At 32.2% G+C, this 14394-nt stretch overlaps 3 protein-coding genes across 3 annotated transcripts; 1 reads left to right on the plus strand and 2 right to left on the minus strand.

Annotated features, from left to right (window-relative positions):
- The first annotated feature begins 535 nt into the window (after positions 1 to 535).
- LOC110997333 (collagen alpha-1(IV) chain-like) lies at positions 536 to 7780 on the plus strand. The gene is made up of 3 exons (XM_022265439.2): positions 536 to 596; positions 1001 to 1060; positions 5930 to 7780. Exons 2-3 carry the CDS (start codon positions 1018 to 1020, stop codon positions 7354 to 7356), a joined length of 1470 nt encoding a protein of 489 aa, XP_022121131.2. The 5' UTR covers positions 536 to 596; positions 1001 to 1017; the 3' UTR covers positions 7357 to 7780.
- On the minus strand, positions 7703 to 9621 carry LOC110997324. Its single transcript, XM_022265427.2, has 2 exons — positions 9380 to 9621; positions 7703 to 9124 (listed from the first exon to the last, which is right to left on the minus strand). The coding sequence occupies exons 1-2, from the start codon at positions 9567 to 9569 to the stop codon at positions 7872 to 7874; spliced, it is 1443 nt and encodes a 480-aa protein (XP_022121119.2). The 5' UTR covers positions 9570 to 9621; the 3' UTR covers positions 7703 to 7871.
- Positions 9622 to 10420: 799 nt separating this feature from the next.
- Positions 10421 to 14112, minus strand: LOC110997343 (leucine-rich repeat-containing protein 71-like). The gene is made up of 2 exons (XM_022265461.2): positions 13965 to 14112; positions 10421 to 12039 (listed from the first exon to the last, which is right to left on the minus strand). Exon 2 carries the CDS (start codon positions 11900 to 11902, stop codon positions 10718 to 10720), a length of 1185 nt encoding a protein of 394 aa, XP_022121153.2. The 5' UTR covers positions 11903 to 12039; positions 13965 to 14112; the 3' UTR covers positions 10421 to 10717.
- Between the last annotated feature and the right edge of the window lie 282 nt (positions 14113 to 14394).

A 14394-nucleotide genomic window follows, 5' to 3' on the forward strand; every position in this document is an offset into this window, starting at 1 on the left:
TTATAAATTTTGTTGCAAGAGTTTTAATTCAATACATTTAGATTAATGATATAATTATTCCAATTAAGTGCCGAAAATTAAAGAAAGTGGTATAATTGCTTCAAATGTTATTTAATAGAACCCATTCTTTCTAGTTACTATTGTATTTTACAAAATATAGAAATGGATCATAAAATTGCCACGCAATCGATATCTTCAAAAACAAGCGATATAAAACGATTTCTATGATGTTGAATACTGAATATGCTATTTACGATTAATACAAATCCTACACAAAACCTTTAGCAAAAATATAATAATGATTGTGAGAAAGAAATTACTTTAATATTGATCATAATGTCTATGTTTAAAATCTTGACATAAACTCAACGAAAAGACTCTAATTTGATGAAAATTGCACATAATCGCAAATCGAGTGCACTACTAAGCATTACAAAAGCTTTATCTCGACAACTGCGCTAATAACAATTCTTAGCCACGTACCAAATGACCTAGTATCGCTCTTCTTCGCATCCCTTCAAACGGTGGTGGTCTCCATAAAAGCGGTGGTCTTGTCAAATAGTCACAGTTTGAGCGTAGCTTGCACTGCGAGCGTGGTGAGTTTTCACGTGATATGGATGTGAAGTGCTTGGTGGCTTTTGTGATTTTAAAAGTTCTAAATTCATTCTCGATAAAGTGCATGCATAGAATTATATGGAAATTTAAAGTAGTACTGCTACACTCCAACGTTATCCAAAAGTTTAAAAACAAGTTTTTTAAACAATTTAAATCAATTATTTAAATGTAACTTAACAAATAAAGCCTGATTGAGTTAAAAAAACAAGAAAATACAATATTTTTTTTTAATTCAGTTTTCATCATATAAAAGGAAGAAACTATTATTTATCACATAAAACAATAAGGGATTCGTGAACTAATTTGGGACATTATGATGTTTTTATTTGGCTTTCGCTTGAAAATTTTTTTGAATTAATAAATAAATAAATTCTTCATCTTTCAGGTTTAGTAAATAATAAAATGACCAGCACCAACAACATGCTACGTTTGTCGACGATATGCCGTAAGTATATTTAATTAATGACTTTTTTAAAAACGTAAAAACTTAGTGTTTCACGAAGTAGTTTAATTGCCAATAGCGAAAAAAATTATTATTTCAACTCAAGAAACTTAAATAAAAGTTTTAATCCGCGGGCTTCGTCACTGAGGACTTAAAGAATATCCTAAAGGCCTAATATAAGATTTAATTTTAAAAAAATTTGGTCAAATTGTTAGGGACTAAAGTGCGTTTAAAAACTATAATTTTACGATTTTAAATATCGAACGTCGGTCACTTCAAGAGTCGACTTTATATGTAATTGCACCATTGACCCGTCGACGTTTTACTTTACAATAGCATAGGCAAATGTAAAGTAAAACATATTTTTCAGATAAATACATATAACATTATTATAAATTATTAATATTTACTTTAAATTATAATATGATAAGTTGAGCATAATTAATTAATGTATAATAATGACAATATAACTTTTAGAGATTTTAACCGCCATTTACTTCTCCACTTCCATTTCGACTCCAATCTCGAGTTCCAAAATAGTGTCTAAACTCCCGTAACACGTAGAACCTAATGGATTTTGACTTACATATTTTCCAAACAAATAAGATATTATTCATGATCCGAATGAATTAACGAATATTTTTGAAATATTTAGATTAAACATTGAAATAGCCCGTAGTAATTCTATCGTTTTTAACATTTACCTTAATTATTCTATATTATTTCATGATGAGAGTATAAAAATTATCATGCGTACGCATAGTCGTTCACAAAAAATTGGTGGTTTGTTAAGCTATTTAGTAAACTTAAAGTCGAAATCGTATCGCGTTTTGAATTCTGTGGCTTCGAATTTATATTTTTTTTTTAATATTTAGTTATTAAATAAATCCTTAAGAGATTTACTGGACGGCTGTAATGTAATCTTCTCTTGAACCTGATTACACAATGTTTCCAAACTCGGATAAACACGTGTGCAATTTTCAAACTTAGTTCTAAAATTTGCCGTAAATGCAGCCTACGGCATATTTGCCCACGGAGGTGGAAAGAATGAGAAACACCTAGCGTATAACTAAGCGTATAATTAATTCGACATCGCCAATTTGACCCCACTAATTGAATTGTTTCAAAATCCTTTGTTATGAGATGAATTAACTGTTAATAATGTAACATTTAAAATTGTATACTCTATTACCGAAAATATTTGCGTTGGGATAAGTGTGTGAAAACGTTGTCCATAATTTATGAATGTATGATGGATACTTTTAGAGATTTTAACCGCTATTTACCTAAATCTTAGCTTCAATTTTGATTCCTTACTAAGTACTGTGACAAACATGTAGGTTGGATGAAACAATTGATTTTGGTATACGGGAGACAGTACTTAAACTTAAATAAACAGTTTAATTTCTGATTCTTTAGCTTAGATTCATTAAATATATTTCTTTTCCTAAAAATCTGACAATAAATTTAGATAAGCCATATAAATAATTTTCTATGAGTATACAACTAACATATGATTTAACTTAGGTGACACATTTTATAATATTTTTTTGTATTTGAAATCAGCATTTATTAGTATTTGAGCAATAAACGTTAATTGTATAGGTACGTCTTTCACGACATAAATGAACTTTATTTTAAAAAAAGGTAATCTAAGATTTTTTTTTGTAATCAGTAACAATTTACAATTAAAATGATAAACCTTTTAATTGAAACCAGTTATATCTAGTTATTAAGTCAACCTAATTTAGTTGACAGCCTCCTCTAGAGCCTTCATAATTCTTAATGAAACGTGGTAAAGATAATGCAAAGATAAACGAGGTGCGTAATGCGAGTACACTCGGCAATCGTTAACCGCTCAACTCTCAAGTTAAGGATGTTTCAAACAGATATAGTGCACGGAAATTTATCTCTATAGCTTTTTATTGGCATATATTCTTATTATTATTTAGAAGTATTGCTTTATCTTTTGTGTTAATTATCAAACAAGATTAAAAAAAAATCCTTTTCATGCTTTTCCTGCTCAATAATGCTGTTAATTTGATATTAACAATTTAGAAATACCTTAAATAGCTCCGCACATCGATAATATCTCATATGAAAAAGCTTAAATAAATTATCTTTGTAAGATAGAGCCTTTACAGCTGACCGCAACCACGTTCGTAACAAAGCCTCCGTGAACGCAATTGAATGCATAGGTCACTGCAACAGACATGGCGTATTTTGAACAAATATCTTAATTAGTCTTTAGTTTTGCAGTTAAAAAACATTAGCTTTCAGTTAATTGATTACTTAATAGTCCAATACAAATAAAATTTAACTAGTACGTTAGAGTTAAAAGGTAATAATTAGATCTGTTCTCTGTACTGCTGTACGCTTTCAGTTTTATTGATAAGAATTTCAATACTTAGGGTCTGTTTCACAATGTATGGATAAAGTACCAAATAGCGATGCAAACCATAAATTATTCGGAAGATAAAAGTTCCGAATAAGAAACATCGCGTTTCATTACGAACTATCTGACAAGCTAGTTCATATGAATAGCTAGATATATATGACAGTCGTGACAATACTGTTTATCCTACCAAAAAGTACTAAATAGCTTATTTGGAACTTATGTAGAACTTATCCGTATATTGTGAAACAGCTCCTTAATATTACTCCTTAATATGTGTATTTTATAATATAAAAACAATGCCAACAAAGCGTTCTCTGATTTTTAAGCGAACTTTCGACATTTTCACGGGCACCAAGCCCTCGTACGTTTGTTATTTAGTAATCTTTCAACCTATATACTTAACCGTTGCTATATAGTCTTTGCAATATGTCCGAGTCTAGAATATTTTGTAACACATTGTTTTAGCATAATTATGTGAGTTGACAGCTACGACCGATATCCACGGAGATACAAAGATAGACGTTTTTCTGAAAATTCACATTCGTACAATTCTTTAGTAGACAATGAGGCACTCAATGGACAAAACAGTTTGGGCATAGAGAATATATTCTCAACAAGTTAAATACGCTCTTTAGTATTACTGCTTGCTTTGTTTAATTAAGCATGCTTTTATTTAAAAAGATTACAAAAACATCGTGACTGATATGTCATTTAATATAAGCTTAAATTGAATCGGAAATATAAAAATCGTCATATGAGTTGTGTTGTTGTATGTTGTGATCTATTCTTTCTTAAAATTCCGGTGATATTAAGTTCTGCCACACGTTCCTAATTTCACATAATGGTTAGAAATTTATGCGAGTTCGGTCAACAAACATTGTTTCACGGATGATTAGTTCTTGATCTAGTTTAATTCGTGATCTTCCTTGTTATGTTGCTACATTTTATAGCACGATTCGCATGTACTCAGAGCAAACAGAACTCGGGACTTCCGCGTTTAACATCCAGCACTGATTAATCGAACTTTCTTAGGTACTTAAAGAATATACTATATATAATTTATGTTAAAGGCTTTTCAAGTAATACATCATCTATTTCATATGTGCATACATATTATTATTGTGTTAATAACCATTTTTTTAAGGCTAGTAATGAAGGTACTAATTGTTACCATGGTACCTATCATAGCGTGGTACGATGATTATCTTTTTATGGGGAATTGAAAAAAAAAGCCTCATTACATATATAATTTCTTCTTAATGTATTATGATGTAGTTGTTCAAAATGTTATTCAAAAGTGTGCGTAATTGTTACTGATGGCAATGCCTATGTCACTAATGTTCCGAAAATAAGGTTTTACACATAATAGGAACATTAAGTGCGGTGATCATCATTTACATTTAGCAATGTTTCAAGGTCATATTTAGGGTTGTCAGTACACTTTAAGTAGATATGACAATCAACGCAACGTGTCAATATTAACCTCACTTTCGTAAAATTAATTTTAGTGGGATTCAATAATGGACAGTGAAAATCTACTTTTGTTCACATCATTTTTAAATATAGAGCTTTTGCAGCTTTAGAGTGAAATCATACCTAATAAACTCGCTTTTGGATTATTCGTATATTCTATTCTATTCTGTCTTTAATTAGAAACATACGTAAACTTTAAAATAAGTTCACAAACAATCTTGTCTTTATAAATATTTATAGTATATATGACACAATAAAAGGGGTTCCCAAATCTTACACATTTAGAAACAGATTTTAATTTATTATAAATGTTACAAAAATTATTACATATACACAGCCCTAACAAGCAATGATAACAATCTAACGAAAGTTTGCACTTATTTAATGTAATGAGGGCTTGTTGCTAAAATCTTAGGTCACTTAGATAAAACTGTTGTACATCAGGTACTGCGTAATCTGTACATAACTAAACAAACCCACTTTAAATAAATAATTATTCAAAGCCGCGATTGGACTTTTATAATTATTTGTTAAAGATATTTTAATATAACTCACAATGCATAATTATTAAGAAACATTTTATCTTACGCAAGACTAAGATAATCTCACGCGATGTCATCTACACCGCTCAGACGCATTGTATCCAGGCTTTAAGATTTCATGCAACATTTTGTAACACCATCATTTCGAACTCAAATGGTACTAATCCTTATTAAACGCATTGATGGAGTTGAATGTTACAGAAAAAATATCGAAATCAATTATATTACACGCGTCGAACTTGACAATATTTTTTTGTATTAAAAACTAGGTTCTTTAATAATATAAAAAAGTATGTGGCTTGCAAGAGATATATTTTATCGTAATTTATAATATTATTTTTTATCAAAACTCAGTAATGTATAACATCTTCTCATCAAGTAAATAATTATAATAAAATTTTATATATGTATTTTATAGATTAAATTTACATAACTAATGACTTGAAATCTTGATTTCAGTTCTACTGGCAATGGCATTAGCGCAGAACGGCTACGAATACAATAAACCAGGAAAGCCTTTTGGGCAGAATACATCTATCCAGCCAGGCTATCCCTCAAGTGGATACCCAAGTTCGACACCATCGTATCCAAGTGCATCTCAAAATGAGTACCCTGGCACTACACCTTATCCTTCAGGTATATCTACGGGAGGTAATTATCCAGGACAAGGACCATCAGGACCGGCAGGTTACCCGGGTCAGTCTGACAATAACTATTCCGGACAAAATTACCCAGGATCTACTGGACCTTCGGGACCTTCAGGATATCCCGGACAGCCTGGATACCCCGGTCAAAATTATCCAGGACAGACAGCTCGTCCAACTACACCCGGATTTGGACCAGGTTCCCCAGGTTCTGTGACAGGAGCCCCAGGATTTGCACCAGGAAGTTCAAACTTCGGTCCGGGTGCCGGATTTGGACCAATAGGATCAGGATTTGATTCGGGAGCATATGAGGGTGGCGATTATTCTGCTATCCCTGGAGAACCTGATAAAGATTACCCCATTTTGTCGTTCGTTCCCAAAACATCGTTTCGATGTGATGCTCAGCCTTATCCGGGCTATTATGCCGACGTTGAAACTCGTTGTCAAGCATTCCACGTGTGCGCTAATAACATAACTTATGACTTTCTTTGTCCGAATGGTACAATCTTTTCACAAGAAGTTTTCGTCTGTGTTTGGTGGAACCAATTTGACTGCAACTTAGCTCAAAGTTTATATGAATTAAACGCAAACATATACGACTATTCCATCATTGGATCTCAGCAACAAGTTTCTTATCCTGGAAGTCAAGGCCCCTCATATCCAGGTAACCAAGGCTCACAAGGTTCTTATCCTGGTAACCAAAGCCCTCAGGGTTCTTATCCCGGTAATCAAACCCCTCAGAGTTCTTATCCCGGTAATCAAAACCCTCAGGGTTCTTATCCTGGTAGCCAAGTTCCATCATATCCAAGCAGCCCAATCCCTCAAGGCCCCTCTTACCCAGGACCTTCTACACCTTATCCGGATAATTTTGGAAGCCAAGGACCATCATCCGGATACCCGAGCAGCCCTTACCCACAAGGAACAACCCCGTCATACCCCGGAATTCAAGGTGGCTCAACATATCCCGGAACAAGACCCAACCCCAGGCCAGGCCAACAAGGATCTAGTTCATACCCAGGTAGCTCAAACTATCCTACAACAGGACCACAAAATTCTCCATCTTCACAAAATTACCCTGGATCGCAAAGTACTCCAGGATATCCAGGTTCACAATCGAACCAGGGTTATCCGTCGGGAAGACCTTCAGGACCCAGTTTCCCAACTGGTACAACCAGACCGCAAGGCCCAAACACGGCGTATCCTCAACCACCTAACCGAGAATACTTACCGCCAAGAAAATAAGATCACTGTAATTAAATACCGAATAGCTGTTACTTTTTGAGCTCCATTAGCCGATCTACGAACGGAAGATATAACAGGTATAATCTAAATAACATAAATATAATTTTTAACAGCACCTAAATTCGGCAGGCGCTAAATTTCCTAGAAGTTCTTACTGCCACATTTTAAATATATAAGTATTTAAAAAGCCAGTAGAGCACATTGACAAACGAAAGAGTTGGTGCTGTGTATTTTCTTTGTTATCGTGCTATATATTAAAAACAAAGTATTAAACTTATAAGTCCTAAGTTAAAGCGTATTATGTAGTACTAAGTTTATAGTTAATTTTTATCCCTTATATATTACCTATATTTTAGTTTGTAAACCATTAGAACTGTAACAATAAAGTTACCACAACTAGTTCTGTATCAAAGTACAAAATGTATTTTGTTTGTAGGTATGTTATACATATCTGACTAAATATATTATAATAAATAAATGTATTTCAAGCAAAATTGTTTATTAATGTGCGTCTGTTAAGGCATACCTCTAGAAAAGCCCCTACTGAGTCTAACAAATTCCAAATTCTTTCGGCCAAGTAAGTCACTGATAAAATTCATTTCATGACACTGAATCGGAAGATTGTTTCCGTCAACAAGAACTTTAATCAATCCATTATGCGTTCTAACTTTTCTGATACCTTTTTGATATGTTACAACATCTTTAAGAGCTTTAACCATTATGTAAGAGAGATTATTATATGACATATTCAGATGTGAGAGTGCCAAATTCCCTATACAATATATATGGCCATCCGTGCGTTTAATACAATCAGCTTGGAATGGATCTACGAATGGGCCTAAAATTTGTTCCGCCAATAACTTAGCTCTCATAGAATCATCATTCAATATTGATGGTTGTTGAGATTCCTTTTCTTTTCTTGCATTAATCTTTTTTCGTTTAGATGGCTTGCTGCTGATTTCAGCTGATGATCGTCGTTCCAAATACTTTAAGTACAGTGATTGTTTATTTCTCAAATATGTAAAATACCTTTCCTTTTTGTTCAAAATTTCAAAATCAGTCAAAGGAAATTCCATTAAAACCTTTAAAATCGAAATAGCTCCATCATCAGTTATGTGGTTATCGGCGATATTTAAATACCGCAAGCAACGATTCGTCCTTAATGCAGCAGCAAGAGATTTTGCTCCTAAATCTGTTATGTGGTTTGAAGATAGATTCAAAAGCGATAATTTCTCACCAACAGTTGACATATGCAGCTTTGATGCTATTATCTCACATACATCATCATTTATGTTACATCTAGTCAAAGAAAGTGACTTAATGACTGATGTATCCAAAATGATTGCATAATTAGCTTCATTTACTGGTGTTCTGTCCAAGTGAACTTGCGTTATAGTTGACACTCTTACAATGTTACTTATTTCGTGTATTATTGCAGCATTGATTTTAGAGTTTATTATCGAGATTCTCGTCAAATTTTTAAAGTAGGGAACTAAATATCTCATAACTTTCAACATAACTCTCGGCACATTCTTAATTCTCTCGAGACGTATTTCTGTCAAGCAATTATACGTATCGTATATAGAATATACAGTCACTGTATTAATGGTGCTTGTTGACGAAGGTTGTGTTGCTGTTTCGATTGAGCTACCGATATCATCTTGCTGAACTGGTTCTGGTGTTGTAGCAGTTTCACGTTTTGTACTTAATGCCATACTAATACGTCTTTTTACACCTTCTTGCTGTTTAAGTGCCTTATAAAAATCATCTAAAACAACATACAAACATTTAATCAATCTTGTGGGTCCCACGTCAGTGGGTACTAAAAAACTATTATGTAGGTTCGATACGAGATAAACTATTCTCACAAGACTGATCGTTTTACCCTTAAAAGATACACTCTACATATCCACCTATTTACATAATAATTCATATGCGAAATCTCGTATTCATCATAAAGTAACATACAATTTCTCGTTCTTAAAAAATATTTTTTCATTGAAAATTAATAAGAGAATATTACCATTCCGCTGAGTTTTCTCTACGCAGATAACGTAGGGGCAGTTGAATTTTGCGCAAGCAAATGGCAAAATATTTTCGAAATCTATCAATTCAGTCTTAACGGGTACTGTGGTGGATTGTGCAGTAGATGTGCGTAGCGAACGAGTAGACCTCATAGAACGCACGGATCTAGTAGATCGAACTGGTTTCATGATAAATAAAAATTCTAAAATAATTGTAAAAATAAACGAGTTTATCAAAATAGGTAAATTAATAGAAAACCCAATAAAGTCAAATGAAAAATGTCAAACACCCAGTCAAAAAATATAGAGCCTAAAATATATATTAGTCCACAGTTTGTGAAATGAGTTGCGAGTTGAAATCACGGTTTAACAGAATCGACAGGCTGCATTGTTATAATAATTTAGACTCTGATACTATCACTTCGAATAGGTATCCAGATTCTTGTTAACCCTTCATTTCTTCCTCTAAATATAGCATTTCCATTTTTACTCTAGACATTACGGCGTATGGACCATCGCATTCATATTTGAAAAACTACAAAAATGAAATTGTCATGAAGCTAAGCTCTAAGTCTTATTATTAACATAGGTTTGTTTTATTTATAAGACGTCCGAGGTTTATTATGAGAGTACATCGTTTCCGTTACCGCCCAAATTATCGCTATTGATTCATTTTTTGTATCATAATAAGAGAACCAGGAAGAGCTTGTTGGGACCTCGTACGTCTTAGGAAACATAATAAAAATTGTAAATTTCTATATAAAGTCATTTTTTATCTTTTCAGATTTTTCTTTGTGTAATTTTAACTAGGCGACCAAAGCGAGCAACCATTGATAGACTTGTATAATATATCTTCAAATAACAGAATAAACTTATTTTGAAGTAACAATTAAAATTTTCTTTAAATATAGAGGATTTATTGCTTTTATTATAAATCAGTATTATTTTATTGACACGCATTTGCGTTATCAGACTATAATTTCCTGCTACCAAATTCATTAAAAAGCAATATTTTCCAAAACAAATTTATTCGGCATTTCTCAGGATTACATATAGCTGCCCGACATTTTGTAATGGTAATAACTTAAAATACGCAGAGACTTAATCTACCTACATAAAATAATTCCTTAATAAAAGTGAATCCAATCAAATTTCTATATTACTCATACCACCATATAGTTTAACATTGCTGAAATAGAAACAAAATAGTCGCTTATTTACTAAATGTAAACTTAAATAACATAATCATCTTATCTCTAGGCAACTTATCTTTAACACACAAATAAATATTATTACATTGAATAAAAAAGAAAATCATAATGAAGACCCTGAATACATCAATTAATTAATGTTAAAGACTGTATTTGCAGAGGATTTCGTTTCTTAGTTTTGGCATTTTTACCATATTTTAACTGTGTCGTATTACTGATTGACTGGCCTTGTACATACACCCGATTAGTGTCACCACCCGATATTTTTTTACTGAGAAGATTATTAATACCCTCTATTTCTCGGCAATCATTTGGTACATTATTTCCATCTAATACTACCCTTACAAGGCCTCCTAGTTTAGTAAAATTGTTTGTTTGCACCAATAAAGTATTGTATACTTTACGAACTGTTATATACGTCAAATTATTATACGCTAGGTTAAGAGAGGACATGCATAAATTACCATTACAATGTAATACTTTATTCATATAATTTATATGACTGCTGTCAAAGACGTCTACAAAATCTCCAATTTCTTCCTGAGTTAACTTTTCAGCTAATTGAGTTATTGTTGGTCCTGATTTATTTACAGATTGTTTTTTAAACTTCCTTCGTTCTTTACTTTCTGATCCGCTTATCTTTTCTTCTTCGCGACGAGAAATCAATAGCTGCTCAATTTTATTAAAAGTTGCTATTTTCTTTATAAAATACTCAAATCTCCTTTTTTTGGCACAACGAATCTCTTCTACAGTTAGAGGAAACATTATTAGACTATTTAGGATACAACCTGCCCCGATATCAGTAATTTTATTACTACAGAGATTTAAATGTACTAAGCAGCGATTCCTTCGTAATGTCTCTCCAAATGCTTTAGCACCTACATCCGTTATAGTGTTAAAGGCTAAATCTAGCGTAAGCAAAGTTTTCGTAGCTGGTTCTCCCAGATCGAGTCTTTTGGCAATTCTGACGCAAATGGCATCATTTATACATAAGCGTCGTAGAGACAGATGCTTCAAATTACATGCACGCTCTAATAAAAGATCATAAGACCCCTCTGGCACATAGCAATCTTCTATGAAGACTTCAGTGATATTTGAGTGTGCTAACAATTTGCCTATTTCATAGAGTGCGGGTAGTCGCAAGCCTCGTTTTCGTATTGTAATTTTTGATAACGAAGGATGAAATGGAACACATAGAGAAATAGCTATGATTAATTTCCTCGGTATTTCAATAGGTGATCCAATTATAGTTATTTCCACTAGACGTCCTTTGGTATCATACCAAGCATTTAAATTAATAAAACTGTCCATAAATTTGTTAAAATTTACATTACTCTTTTGACTCGTCGACTTGTAATCTTTTCTATCTATTTTATTATTATTGATGTGGTGTAAAAGGGATTTGGATCTTAAACGAGGGCCGTTGGCGATGGTTGAGATATAGTCATCTGAAAATATATCATTATAACCTTTAACCTAAAAAAATTAAAGGCTCATTTGACTACAAAAACTTGTTAACTACCTTAGGGAAATTATTAAGGATTTCATACTGTTTCCCACTCACCGTAAATGTGAATTATTGGATCAAACAAAATCAAATAGTTATGGATAATTTTATTCGAAATTATAGGTTTATTGTACTAAAATGCTCTGTTAGTAACATTCATTATAAACACATAATCTTTTCTATTTAATGCACATAAATTTTATTAGTTAGTGATAATATGACAATCGTCAGAAATTTTTTTTACTGAAATAAGACTATGTTATTTTAAAAAGTTAGTAATTCTGCATTCAAAGATTTACTAAAAATTACTTGCCTCGTCTGGGCATCGAGCCAACATAAATGTAAAAAAAAGTTTTAAAATGCGAATCGAAAGAATGGCCAAAACTAATAACTTTTATTAAGTAACATAGTATTTAAAAAAAAAAGAACAGCTTCAATCATTTTAATCAAATTAAAAACCATACGTGGACATGTCGTAGTAATAAAGTGGGTATTTTTTGTAAATTAAAATTTTAAGAATAGAATTTTGAAACTGCATACAAAAACTATTATTAGTCCCGCCCTATGTTCTATTTAAAATGGAAATGCATTTTTTTTAAATGTAATCTAATATTATTAAAATAATGCAACCTATATATTTGCTAATGTCTCAGCAAATAAAAAAAAATCTATTCGAAATGGCTACCTTTGGCTTTCATACTTTACGCACTGATTCCAAGAGAAATTTCGGCATTGCTTGCTTTGTCGTTTAGAACAGGCCGTGTCCTCTAAAACTGACCATAATTTGAAGTCTAAAGGCTTGAGGTCTGGGCTAGAAGTTTGGCGTTTTGATCGATACACTCTCTTTAATTGTAAAGATTAATTAAGGGCATATCTTGTATTTCGACAATTAGCACCGAGGTTCAGGTCTTATTTTATAATACGCGACAGAGTCCTAACGGGAATCTTCATTTCTCGCTATAATGTTTTGCTTCCTAATAAAGGTTCGACGAAATCTGGCTTTAACAGCATAACAGCCTTTGTAGTTCTAACGGCACGCTGCCGCCATGATTTTTTCTGTTCTTCTACAGAAAAAGTATTATTGTATCTGTTGATAGTACGATTTACGAACATACGGCTTTCGAAGTGTCTGGAATATGACCGACGGCACCATACCCATTTTGTGCATGACAAGCGCTGTAATCCTATTTTAACACCCCATTTCATATTATGTTGTATCGTGTTTTATTTGAAATTCAAAATATATAATTGAAAAGTTAAAAAAAGTGCATTTTCAATTGTAACAGAACACGTGCGTTAGTAATAAGGAGATACCGCTGACGGTATTTTATATGGTTTATTCCAGGTTTGCAATATACTATCTGTATGTGTCTAGTTCTGATGTTGATTCAAGCTTAAAAGTACGATAAAATTGATTATTAACGCCATTATTTATTGCCTTTATTGCTATTTCACCACGAAACATGACAAATAGTGATTGAAATTATGCATTATCCAACACACAAGTACGTCGATTATTATAATTCAATCAAATATCAAATTTTACTAGGTACCTATATTTAAGTACGATGATATATCTATATATGTATATAGGAAACAGTTTAAGGTTTCTCCATAACGGGTTCAGTAGTTGTCTATTTACTATCTGAAGCCTTCGTACTTAAAGAAGTTGATGGGGAATATTGGGAGAAAAACGTTCAAAAAAAAGAGGATCTTGAGAAAAAAAAATTGTATAGAATTTAAAATGTGTGGATCTTTTGTAAATTAATGAATGTTGTATGGAATAATAAATTAAATTGGCTTATTTATTAGTATTAAATTAATTTTATGATGTAAGTGATTTGTCTAATTCAAATCCCCTATTACCTTGCAAGTTCCGAGTAATATATATTTCACAAGGTACTGCAAATTCTTCACAAATCCAGGGAATGAAAGCATCAAAGTCTAGAGGTTTTGGTGCAGCAGCCGTGAATTTTACTGACACTCCTTTAGGGTCTGTTAATTGTTTTGTTTCATTTTCTTGATTCATTTTATTTCTTTAAGATCGCGTAAATTATACTTTATATTAATATTTGAAAAATAATAATTTTGTAATTAATTTTTGAAAACGTCCCTGCACTATGACGGACGCCGGAACTATTGTCAAGTATTGAGGGCATACTCCATTCGGATTCTATTGAATATTTGTATTTTACTTATATTTGAATATTTAGCAGGCCTTTAGCTACTATTTGTTTGTTTGGTATATTTTTTTTGTCTTTTGGTCTTTATGATTCCCATGTGGACACTGGCAAAA

This window comes from Pieris rapae, chromosome 14 (assembly GCF_905147795.1).
Source record: "Pieris rapae chromosome 14, ilPieRapa1.1, whole genome shotgun sequence".
NCBI lineage: Eukaryota > Metazoa > Arthropoda > Insecta > Lepidoptera > Pieridae > Pieris > Pieris rapae.

Bases quoted from the DNA above. Each gene is read 5' to 3' on its own strand.
- LOC110997343 (XM_022265461.2), bottom strand. From the start codon at position 11,902: ATGGACAGTTTTATTAATTTAAATGCTTGGTATGATACCAAAGGACGT.
- LOC110997324 (XM_022265427.2), bottom strand. From the start codon at position 9,569: ATGAAACCAGTTCGATCTACTAGATCCGTGCGTTCTATGAGGTCTACT. The intron at 9,125-9,379 runs GTAATATTCTCT...ATGTTGTTTTAG, and splicing joins AGAGAAAACTCAGCGGAATG to ATGATTTTTATAAGGCACTT.
- LOC110997333 (XM_022265439.2), top strand. From the start codon at position 1,018: ATGACCAGCACCAACAACATGCTACGTTTGTCGACGATATGCC. The intron at 1,061-5,929 runs GTAAGTATATTT...TCTTGATTTCAG, and splicing joins ACGTTTGTCGACGATATGCC to TTCTACTGGCAATGGCATTA.